This window comes from Vombatus ursinus, unplaced genomic scaffold, assembly GCF_900497805.2.
Source record: "Vombatus ursinus unplaced genomic scaffold, bare-nosed wombat genome assembly UNPS02009205.1, whole genome shotgun sequence".
Lineage (NCBI taxonomy): Eukaryota > Metazoa > Chordata > Mammalia > Diprotodontia > Vombatidae > Vombatus > Vombatus ursinus.
Window position 1 is genome coordinate 29,550,924 of NW_020948983.1, and position 12,012 is coordinate 29,562,935.

Consider the following 12,012-nt stretch of genomic DNA (forward strand, 5'->3'; position numbering starts at 1 on the left):
CTGCGACCTCTTCCGGCCTCTGGAGGAGGCTCTGGGTTCGGAGGGGGGCGGGGCGGAGGGGAGACAGTTCCTCCCTCCTCCAGCCCCAGCCCTCGCCTTTGGGTAGTCCCTTCCCCGTAAGAGTGGAGGGTGCTCGGTCCGGCGGGGTCCGGAGAGCATCTGGTCACCCGGGCCCCGGGGGACTGCGGCGCCCTCTGTTCCGGTGCGGTCCCTACTCGGGCCTATCCTGACTCCAAGTCGGTGGGAAGGTGGGGGGCGGGTAGGCGAGATGGACGCTTTCACTCGCTTCACCAACCAGACTCAGGGCAGGGACCGGCTCTTCAGGTGAGTCTGGGTTTCCGGCCTCCCTCGCCGCCGCACAGTGCGCGCCTCCAGACCCAATTGGTCTCCGTCCCAATCCGTCCAAAGGCCTCGACTCCCTCCCCCGGGAGCCGGGGAGCGGCAGAAGCAGAACCCCGAGGTCTCCACGTGACCCCTGGCCCTGCTAACCCTCAGCAGCCCTGTGATCACATTTCTCTATGGACGTGAAAAGTGGAGAGCCAGCGAAAGCACAGACTCCCTCGGGCCCCGACTTCTCTGTTTACCCTGTTAGTTCCATCGGAAGGAAGGAAAGGGTTAGACAGACTAAATTCTTAAAAGTGTGTGACTTTGGGGAAAACGTAGATAAAGCCGGAGGAAACCACAAAACCTTCCAATTTGGGTGAAAACTCCTGCACCAGGGCCCCATCCCAACCTTTCTCCACACAAAAGACCGGTTGTACAAATGCCTTTCGGCGTAGAAACCAGTGTACTCTTGCAAAATTCCGGATGCCGTTAACATCGGGAAACCAAAACCGAGGACTTTGTTTCTTGATAGTTTTTCCCAGTGAAAGGAAACACTGGACAGGCTGTCCTGGAGGAGTTTTCTTAAAACGAGGACTTTAGGGTTTGCTCTTGTGAGAAGGGAAACAAACCAAGAGGCATTGATGTCACATATCCTAAGAAATAATTCCATGATGAATCCCTTTTTATCATATACTTAGAAATGAGATGCCCCTGATAGTGCTCCCCATTCCCAGCTTTTAGTTAATGGGAATCATAAATTTAGAGTTGTAAGTGACTTAGAGATTATTTAGCCTATTATTTAGCTCTATTTTAAAGATGGGTAAACGAGCCCATAGAGCCATAAATGATTTGCCCAAGGTCACACACTAGAGTGGCAGAGCAGGAATTTGAATTCAGGCCTTCTCGTTTGAGATAAAGTACATTTTTTTCACTCCATCAGAGGATTTGACAGTTCTGTGCCTATAAAATGTTAAGCACAAATAGTTAGAAAGTATTTCACTATGCCTCATAAAAACTTGATTAGTAATCATCCTGCTCAAATTCAAATTCAGGTAGTTAAATTTACAATTTCATTTGGCTATTTTTCCAATTTTGCTAATACTCTTGGGCTTCTATAGTGAGCTTCCCAGTACGACAGAAATGCTACATTTCATTACACTTCAATAAAATATAAGCATGCACAGGATGGACGTACAGTTGTTCATTGTACATGCACTCTGCCAGATCCCAGATATTTGCCCTATTATTTTGCAAAACTATCTACTTTCTTTACTAACAGTAGGAGCAGACTTTCTTTAAAATGAGAAGATCTTCCTCTAGTCTTTAAACTTGCCTTCAGGGAAAATATCTTATTTTTGGACCTAATGTGAGGCTAGCTGAGTAACTATAGCCAGGGAGCACATGTATATGAGTTTACCCAACTATATGATAAAAATCTATAATAGTATAACCTCCTTAGCCTTATATGGCAAAAAATTTTCAACATAATTTGTCAGTATGTATACAGGACTTAATTCTATTTCTTAGTGTTCTTGATCGACTTTCATATATCTCTATATTCTTTGTAGTTTCCATTCTTTACAGCAACATCATGCTTTTATTGCATTAATATATTATAGTTTGTTTAGTTATTCCTGACTAACTGCAAGATATTTAGGTGATTAGGTGATTTAACTGACTTAGGTTTTTTGTTATTGTAAATAACACAGTTGTAAATATATTTGCACAGCTAAATCTTTTTCTTCTGCTTAATTATTTCCTTGGATTATATTCCAGTGGGGTTACCAAGTCAAAGGGTATAGCTCTTTTGTGTACTTCCAGATGGCTCGAAAGCACTTTTCTTTTTTAAAATGAAAAGGGAAAAAAACCCCCCAAATTTATCGATAAACCTTTGGCTCCAAAATCATTGATACAACATTCTGAAAATCATGTTAAATTTTGGTCAGAATGTTTAATATGTAGATATTAAAATATGATTACAGAAATACAGTATGGAAAAAGAAGCACTTTGCTGTGAAGTAGTTAGCTAATCATATGGACTGCTAAATGTACTGGGGCTTGTGAATATCTGTGACTCAAGGTTTCTAATTCATTGTGTCTATGTTACAAAATAATGTTTGGGGCTGTAGATTGATAACATGGAAGGAACATTCTTCTATTGAACTGCATATTAAAATGGTATAGTATTCATTAAAGTTGATTTCCACTTATATTTTATATCTTTTTATTTATTAGATTTAACCCCATTTGAAAGTCACATATAAGAAAATATCTCTTTTTCTGTATGTAATAATCCATATTGTTTTCCCTGGGCCTGTCATTTCATAAGTGGCAGGAACTCACTGGTGTGGCAACTTCCCAGTACAAATCAGCAAAATAGTTGCTTGATTTGTCAGTGTTTAGAGAGCTAGGATGTTCTCAGGTCTTTAACCTAGGTCTTCCTGGCTCTAAGGCCAGTCCTCTCTAGTCATTATACTACTCGTGTTATACATAGCCTCTTATGGGCCTTTATTTTGTATCTGGTCCCTTTTGTATACTTGATTCAAACATGAGATGGCTTTTTGAGCTATTTCTGTCCTTGATCCCCATCCACTTTTATTCCCACCACTCATGTCAATAAAATGGCTGCTTTTTGCTGTTCATTGGATTATTTCAAAGTCTTTTGCCATCACCTTTGTGTTGCATTTTCATTACTTGTGCTACCCTTTGGCCTTGTGGAGCTGGTGCAGAATATTCCTCTTTTAAGTTCTGCTTCATAGAAATCATCCTGAGTACTTTGCCTTTAGCAATGTACCTTTCTCTTTCCCTTCTGATGAATTGTTCTGTTTAACTTATAAATCATTCTCCTCACTTTTTTTCCATTCCAGAGCCATTCAGTACACATGCATGTTGCTTAGATATTTATTAGAGCCTAAGGCTGATAGAGAGAAGGTGGTAATGAAGCTCAAGAAACTGGAATCTAGTGTGAGCACTGGCCGTAAATGTAAGTACCCTGTCCCTTGAGCAACACAGCCTCCTGGTTTAGAATCCTTAGCCTCAGACCATTTGGTGTTCATATCACTTTGTAATTATAATTTATATTTGATAGTACTTATTGATATTATCCAGTATTGCTGACCTCATTTTGCAGATGGGGCAACTGAGAGAGACAAAGAAATTAAATGATTTAATAACGAAGGGCCATCACACAGGCATGATCCTGAGTTTTTTGGTGCTATGCCATTTCTTCCCATGTAATCTGAACCAGTAGGACCAGTTCAGTATGTTAGCTCATTTTTACCTTAAAATTATTGAAATATTTGGACAAGTCAAGAAAGATAAACAACTTTTTCACGTTCTTCTGGCTTCTAGGACCTATATTCAGGCTCTTTGAAGAAGTAGAGCAGTCACACTCTAATTTTTACCCTTCTAATGCCTTCCCACTACATGTTTCTGAATTCCTGTTTTCTTCTTCCTTCTGCTCTTCACTTGGAGTGAATGATGGAGAGATGGGTAAATCTTTTTAGGCTTTTTTCCTAGCTGGCTAGAAAATATAAAAATAAAATATATATCTATTAAAATATATAAATATAGAATACATAAAACATACACGTTAAGTCAGCATTTTACGCCGTTTAAGTCATTGTCATCAAAAGTAATGATAGAAAAAAATCCAATATTGTTGTGTGTAATATTCTAGTTTAGGTTTGCACAGCCTACAGCCCGAGAGGCCTGCAGGCATGTCGAAGGATTTTGAATGGCCCACGAAAAATGTAGAGGATGTTTTTCTCTACATTTTTTGCGGGCTGCCTAAAATCCTTTGGCATGTGGCCCATGAGCCATAAGTGGGCCGCAGGTTGTGCAGGCCTATTCTTAGTGACAGGTGGGACTAGAATCTAGGATTGCTGATTCCTCTACAAGTGTCTTCTCCTTTTATTCCTCTCAGCTTTGAGACACCATTGGCAACTCTGAATAGGGGAATAACACATTAGAAATATTACTTTTTTGGTCTGAAGAACAAAAGGTCAAGAGTATTAAAAGAATTAATGAAAAAAATGTGAATGAAGGCAACCTAGCATTACCAGATCTCAAACCATATTACAAAGCAGTAATCATCAAAACAATTTGGTACTGGCTAAGAAATAGAATGGTAAATCACTGGAATAGATTAGGTACACAATACACAGTATTAAATGGCCATAGTAATCTAGTGTTTGATAAACCCATAGATTCATACTTTTGGGGCAAAAACTCATCATTTGACAAAAATTGCTGGGAAAACTGATGAACAGTTTGGCAGAAACAAGGTAAAGACCAACATCTTACACTGTATACCAAGGTAAGGTAAAAGTGAATATATGATTTAGACATAAAGGGTGATATTATAAGGAAATTAGGAGAGCATGGAAAATTTTATCTGTCAGATCTATGGATAAGGAAAGAATGTATAACCAAACGAGGTTGAGAGAATCACAGGAAATAAAATGGGTAATTTTGGTTAAATGAGATTTACAAATTTTTGAACAAACAAAAGGTAGTCAAAATTAAAAGGAAAGCAGGAAACTGGTGAGGGGCAGGTTTTTAATAGCAAATATCTCTGATAAAGGTATCATTTCTCAGATGTATAGGGAACTGAGGCAAATTTCTAAAAAAAAATAAGAGCCATTCCCCAGTTGATAAATGGCCAAAGAATATGAACAGGCAGTTTTCAGAAGAAATCAAAGCTATCAATAGTCACATGACAAAAATTCTCTAAAGCACTATTGATTAGAGAAATGCAAATTAAAACAACTTTGAGGTACCACCTCACACCTATCAGATTGACTAACATGACAGAAAAGAAAAATGGTAAATACTGGAGAGAATGTGGCGAGATAGGGACACTAATGCACGGATGGTGGAGTTGTGAACTGATCCAACCATTCTGCCGAACAATTTGGAACTACACCCAAAGAGCTGTAAAACTCTGCGTAGGTCTGTATCTCGAAGAGATCATACAAATGGGAAAAAAATCCACATGTACAAAAATATAGCAGCTCTTTTTGTGGTGGCAAAGAATTGGAAATTGAGGGGATGCCCATCAATTGGGGAATGGCTGAATGAGTTATAGCATATGATTGTGATGGAATATTATTGTACTTTAAGGAATGACAAATAGGCTGGTTTTAGAAAAACCTGGGAAGATATGAATTGAGGCAAAACCAGGAGAACATTGTACACCGTAACACCAACATTGTAATGGCGATCAAATGTGAAAGACTTAGCTATTCTGATCACTACAACGATCTAAGACAATTCCAAAGGACTTATGATGAAAAATGCTATCAATTTCCAGAGAGAAATCTGATGAACCCTTGAGTACAGATTGAAATATACTTTTTTTCACTTCATTTTATGTTTTTTTGGCAACATGGCAAATATGGAAATACATTTTGCATACTTCATTTACTATAATTGATAGATTGCTTGCTTTACAATGAGGGGGCAGGAGGAAAAAGAATTTGGAAATCAGAATTTTAAAAATTTTTTGTTTTTTGAAATCAATTTTTAAAAAAAGAATGCTATAAATAAATAAATAGTAGAGGAAAAAAGAAAGATTAATCTGTCAGAGATATAAAAGATATATTGAAGGAAGGAGACATGGGAAGCAGGTCATAGAGTAATTAAATTGTAAAACAACAAATCCCCTGAAAAATGTGGTAATTTCAGCCAGGATTAGAAGGAAAGAAGGAAATGTTGAAAACTAAAAATCAATCAATTAATTAATTATTTAAAAAAAAGGAAACTGGGAGAAAAAATTTTATGGCAAGTTTCTCTGTTAAAAGCCTCATTTCTCAAATATGTAGAGAACTGAGTCAAATTTATAAGAATTTGAGTCATTCCCCAGTTGATAAATGGTCAAAGGATATAAACAGGAAGTTTTCGGAAGAAATCAAAACTATAGTCATATGAAAAAATGCTCTAAATCACTATTGATAAGAAAATGCAAATTAAGACAATTCTGAGATAGCACCTCACGTCTATCAGATTGGCTAACATGACAGAAAAAGAAAATGAGAAATGTTGGAGGGAATGTGGAAAAATTGGGACACTGCTGCGCTGTTGGTGGAGTTGTGAACTGATCCAACCATTTTTGAGAGCAATTTGGAACTATTCCCAAAGAGCTTTAAAACTGTGTATACCTTTTGACCCAGCAATACTGCTACTAGATCTGTATCTCAAAGAGATCAAAGGAAAAGGAAAAGGACTTATTTGTACAAAAATATTGATTTTTTTTTTTGTGGTAGCAAAGAATTGGAAATTGAGGGAATGTTCATCAAGTGGGAAATGTTTGAACAAGTTGTGGTATGTGATTGTGATGTAATACTATTGTGCTTTAAGAAATGACATGCAGGATGGTTTCAGAAAAATTGGGAAGACTTATATGATCTAATAAAAAGTAAAGTGAGCAGAACTAGGAGAACATTATAACAGTAACAGCAATATTGTACAATGATCACCTGTGAATGATTTAGCTATTCTCAGCAGTACAATGATCCAAGACATTTCTGAAGGAAACCATGAGAAAAAATGCTGTCCGCCTCCAGAGAAGGAACTGATGGAGTCTGAATGCAGATTGAAGCATAATTTTTTTCTTTTCTTTTTTTTTTTGCAACATGGCTAATATGGAAATATGTTTTTTATTATTTCAATGTATAATCAATATAATTGATATTTCTTGCCCTCTCAATGAATGGGGGAGGGGAGAGAGAAATTTCAGAACTCAAAAATTTCAAAAAAAGGTGTTAAAAATAAATAATAAATTTGGGGGGGAGAATCACCTTCTTTCTTTGTGAGGCCTTTCCTGATCCCTCCCATCCCAGCTGCTGATTCCTTCTTCCTCAAAGTTATCTTGTATTTATTTTGTATAGAGCATTTAATGCATATATATGTTATCTCTCATATATTATAAGCACCTTGAAGACTGGAGCTGTTTCATTGCCTTTGTGTTCTCAATGGCTGGCACAGAGGCATTTAATAAATGCTTGTTGATTGGGGAAAAAAAAAGAATGTAGTAACTGAAGGTTATGATAGTGATAATTCAGCAATTCTTTCATTCCAGAGAAACATTTCCGTATAATTCAGACATTGCAGTCTTTATTTGTGAATGGCCTTGAATTGGAATGAGATATCCATTGTAGTGGTAGGAGATAGGCATACAACAAAACACTTTAATGCTTTTCATAATAATTCCAGCTACTCATTTTATACTCTAGAAAAGTATTTCCCTCAATTAGGGTGCAGAATCCAAAAGGCCATTAAATTGATGAAAAGTCAAATTATTACCACAATGATAATCTATCCTCAATGATTCTATTTTCCCATTTCAGCGTCAGTGAGAAGCTATGCTAAAACTCATGGTTTTTCTTACAGGGTTCAGACTAGGTAATGTGGTACACGCTGTCCAGGCAACTCAACAGAGCATCCTTGTGTCTGATCTTGTTCCCCGATTCTGCCTAACAATAGCCAACCTGAACCGTGTGATTTACTTTGTCTGTGACACTATCCTTTGGGTGAGGAGTGTAGGACTCATTTCTGACATCAACAAGGAGAAATGGCGAAAGTTGGCTGCACGTCATTACTACTATTCACTCCTGCTGAACATCATCAGAGATGTATATGAGATCTCCCTACAAATGGAGCAAGTTGCACAGGAAAAGGCAAAAAGAGAGAAATCAATGCCCCAGAACCACCTCGGACCTTGTGTAGCTGATGAAGAAACAGAGTGGCTCCAGTCCTTTCTCCTTCTCTTGTTTCGATCTCTAAGGAAGCATCCCCCCTTGCTATTGGACACAGTGAAGAACCTCTGTGATATCCTGAATCCTTTGGACCAACTTGCTATTTATAAATCTAATTCTGGGATCATTGGACTTGGAGGCCTGCTATCCTCCTTAATAGGCATGATAACAGTGGCTTATCCACAGATGAAACTAAGGACTTGAAGTTCTTTTGTGTTGGGTACTAATACCTATTTGAAAAGGTGATCTTCTGAGTGGGGTGGGCATTTTGCCTATGACTGAGAAAATGTCACATTCACTATGTTTAAACTGGTTTTTCACAGAAGTGTTCAATTCCCTATGCATATGTGGGTACACAAACTATATGTATATGTATTCCTCTGTCCCTTTCCCCACAGCACTAAAAGAAAATGAGTTCAGAGGCAGTCTCTGAACCTACCTTGAAGGGTTGTTGTGAGGATCCAATGAGATAATATTTGTAAAAAGCACTTATCATCGCAGTGCCTGGCACATAGTAGATGCCATATAAATGCCTGTTCTTTTCAGGACAGAACTGAATTTACAATTCTTAAACCCTCTACCCTCCCCATCTGTAGTATAAATTAGGTCCGTATAATAACGTCTTTGAGTAGAACATGTGACATGTAAGAACTAATGATGGTATAGGGAAACCCACTCTATTGATGAAGTTTTTAGGATACTCTGTTTTACCCCACAAAAAGTAAGCCCCATTTATTAATTATAGATATCCTTCAAAACATGAACTCAAAACAGCCATGTCTAAGCTGCCTAATTTAATGCTAGGTTCCATCATTTGATAGTTGGCCTACAAATAATTGCTTTCACAAAATGAAATTCTATTAATCTAGAAACTGGGTATGGGTGAGCCACTCACAATTTTCTATGATAATCAGGTTTTTAAACTTATAGGGTGGGGTGTGTAGATTGTTCCTGGGGGAGAGAGGGGGAGCAAAGAACAGGAAGAAGAGGGAAGGGTGTAAGGAGTAAAATGGAGGGGAAAGACAATCATTAAAAAGCATAATTTATTATGATCAGATTTGGAGTATTGAGTTATAATGAGAAGCAAGTTTTGATGCCATATGCTCACTGTACAGCAGCTACCTTCTTTAGGACTTGAGTCAGTGATGGACATATGCTAATTTGCTCTTCCAGGAGTCACAGGATGGAAGTGAATTAGATATGGCACATCATCAGTTAAGGGGTTGGTAAGTGGTAAGGTTTGCTCCTTTGAGTGGTTCTCAAAAACAAAAAATGTTTAATAGGCCATATGAATTCAAATTCCAAAAGATATTTGACTCCTACTCTTGAAGAGCACATTCAAGTCCATGGCTTAATTCCATTTCTCAGGCAGGGCACCAGATCTGAAAAAGAGAATGGGTTTGGGGGTTTTTTGAGTGAAATGGAAAATGTCAGGCCAAGACAAATTTTCTCAATAACCCTATTTTTACATCATGATGCTCAATTGTAATGTAAATTAATTATGACCAATAAATTGTTGGACCGATTTGAATTCTTTTATTTTTGTTTGTATTTGGAAGATAGTATAGGAAGGTGAAAGTAAGGCAGATAACCCTCCTTCATTAATGTTAGGCTCTTTCACTTAACACAGGAAAGTAATTCTGTAGAGAGAAAGCCAGAGCTAGATAAGATCACTATCCATAGGGAGAACCTGATCTTGGAAATCAGCCTCAATTAAGAGAAGAGCAGGGGCAGCTAGGTGGCACAGTGGATAGAGCACTGACTCTGGAGTCAAGGAGGACCTGAGTTCAAATCCAGCCTCAGACACTTGACACTAGCTGTGTGACCTGTGGCAAGATTGCCTCACCAAAAAAAAAAAAAAAAAAAAGCTCTGAAGTTTGCTTCATAAGATTGCTGAAATCGGTTAGCTTAGGTAAGCTTGAGAAACACATTGTCTCACCAGAATTAATTTTGGAACTAATAGTGTCCTAGATCCTAAAACAAGAAAGCTGCTCTCCTCAGAAGGGCTCATAGAGCCAAAAATATACAAAGTAGACCTGTAGACCAGCTTAGGGACTATCTCAGGATAGTAGCTACTGGTGCCCTTCAGCCTCCTATCTAGGGGGAAAAAGTGAGTGTCTTTCACAACCTCAGCAGCCTTTCCAGGACCTTTTACCAATCCTTACCTCTCACTTACATTATGGACTCTAAGCTCCAGAGGGCAAAAAACACAGTTCCCTCAGCAGAGCTTGATATTTACAAATCCAGCCCTGTACTCCCTCTGGCCCCAAGTCATTACAACAAACACTTAAAAACTGACCTCTGTCCCTGACTGGTTGCAGAACCTTGTTAAGAATTTGCCCTGAAGCTGGAAGTGTGATCAGAGGGTGTCTCCTTCATGCCTTTCACACTTTTATAAACTAAGGACTTAAAAAAGCTCTGGTTAGGCAGATAACAGGAATTCTTTGCATTTAAAGCTTTAGGTGGAGTGTCACCAGCTCGGCTTTGTCTGCCTTCTTACCTATTTGCCACCACCAATGATCTATCACAGGTCATTGAGTCTTCACCAATATGGCAGAAGGGAGATAATTAGATTTTTATTAATAGCCAGGAAAATACGTTTTTATCCTCCCCCAACTTCTCAGTCAGGGTATAAGACCAAAGCCAAATACTCAAGTACTTTCTTGTGAACTTAATATAACCTTCCTGTTTGTCTCCCTAGGGTCTGCCCAGCATTAGCTCCTCAATACTATTATGTTTGCTCTGCCCTCTTGTATAAAGAGAGATGGGTAGGTGTATATTCTTATTTGTCTGGCTTCTATTGTTAGCAGAACAAACCAGTCAAAATGTATGTCTCCAAGGCTGGTGGGAAAAAGTTGCCACTCCTGAACTATACTTTGGGCACGTCTTATAATTTATGACATAAGAATCACCTGGTGGATTATGCCCAGCAAAATACGTTAACAGAGCAGAGCAGAGTCATAAATTGAAAATGGTTTGTTCAAAGGACATCTGTAAATTTGGTGCTAAATAACCTGTTCAAAGTCCTTTCTCTACTGAGTGGCTTAGTTCCATATTCACAAGCAGAGGTGATTAAGACAAACTCATTATGAGATTATTCAAGGGAATTCATCTGTCAGAATATCCAGCCTCAAGGTTCCCTCTAATGAGCAACTAAAAGAAATCACAAGAATTAGCTTGGTCACCTAGAAACTGGCACATTGAGAGCACCTTTTGTGGAAAGGGAGCTAGATTAGAAATAAGGTTTAAGGGACATTGACAACATCATCCAGAGACCCAGGCTTCAAAAAATATGGGATGTGCTTCAGAATATTTGTTGCCCTCCACATTCAAAGCCAGGAACAACAACTTCTCTAAACCTGGATCCCCTTCAACTCTAGGAACCACCCCCTCAGCTATCCAATCATCCGTGTAAAAGTTAGGATTTGTCCAGGGGGACCATTGGTCAAATTACCATGGCAGCCAGCTGACACACATCTTATGTCCCCTCTCTCCTCCTTTGGCTGAGGAAGTGATTAGGACTTCCCAAGACTTGACTCCCCAGAGCTGCTGGAGATAATACTGCCTGAGAAGCCCACTCTGCAAGTTCTGCTGTATAGCTGGCCCAGTGTGGGGCAACAGTCAACTCGAGTGAGTTGGAGGGGCAGCAAGTAGGGAGGTCTGCTGGGAGGGCATCTCATTTGTGCTGCTCCCATTGCTTAGGGGGAACAGAGCTAATGGTAAGTGCTTCTGGAAGGTTGTGGGTGTTAGGATAGCTCTTGAGGTAGTAACTGGAAAAGGGCACTGACTGTGAAGCACCTGGGATTCTGACAGAAATGGATTTTCAGCTTATGTCGGGTACAATGGAGCCAGGCAAATATCCTTCCATTCTGCCTCATTGAGACTTTCTTTTTAATCTGAGTATGGAAAAAAGGGGACTTTAAGATGTGTT

The 12,012-nt window shown here is 38.8% G+C and overlaps 1 protein-coding gene across 1 annotated transcript; it reads left to right on the top strand.

Moving 5' to 3' along the window:
- Nucleotides 1-32: 32 nt before the first annotated feature.
- On the top strand, nt 33-9,612 carry PEX11A (peroxisomal biogenesis factor 11 alpha). Its single transcript, XM_027852044.1, has 3 exons — nt 33-324; nt 3,192-3,307; nt 7,717-9,612. The coding sequence occupies exons 1-3, from the start codon at nt 269-271 to the stop codon at nt 8,283-8,285; spliced, it is 741 nt and encodes a 246-aa protein (XP_027707845.1). The 5' UTR covers nt 33-268; the 3' UTR covers nt 8,286-9,612.
- The last annotated feature ends 2,400 nt before the right edge of the window (nt 9,613-12,012 follow it).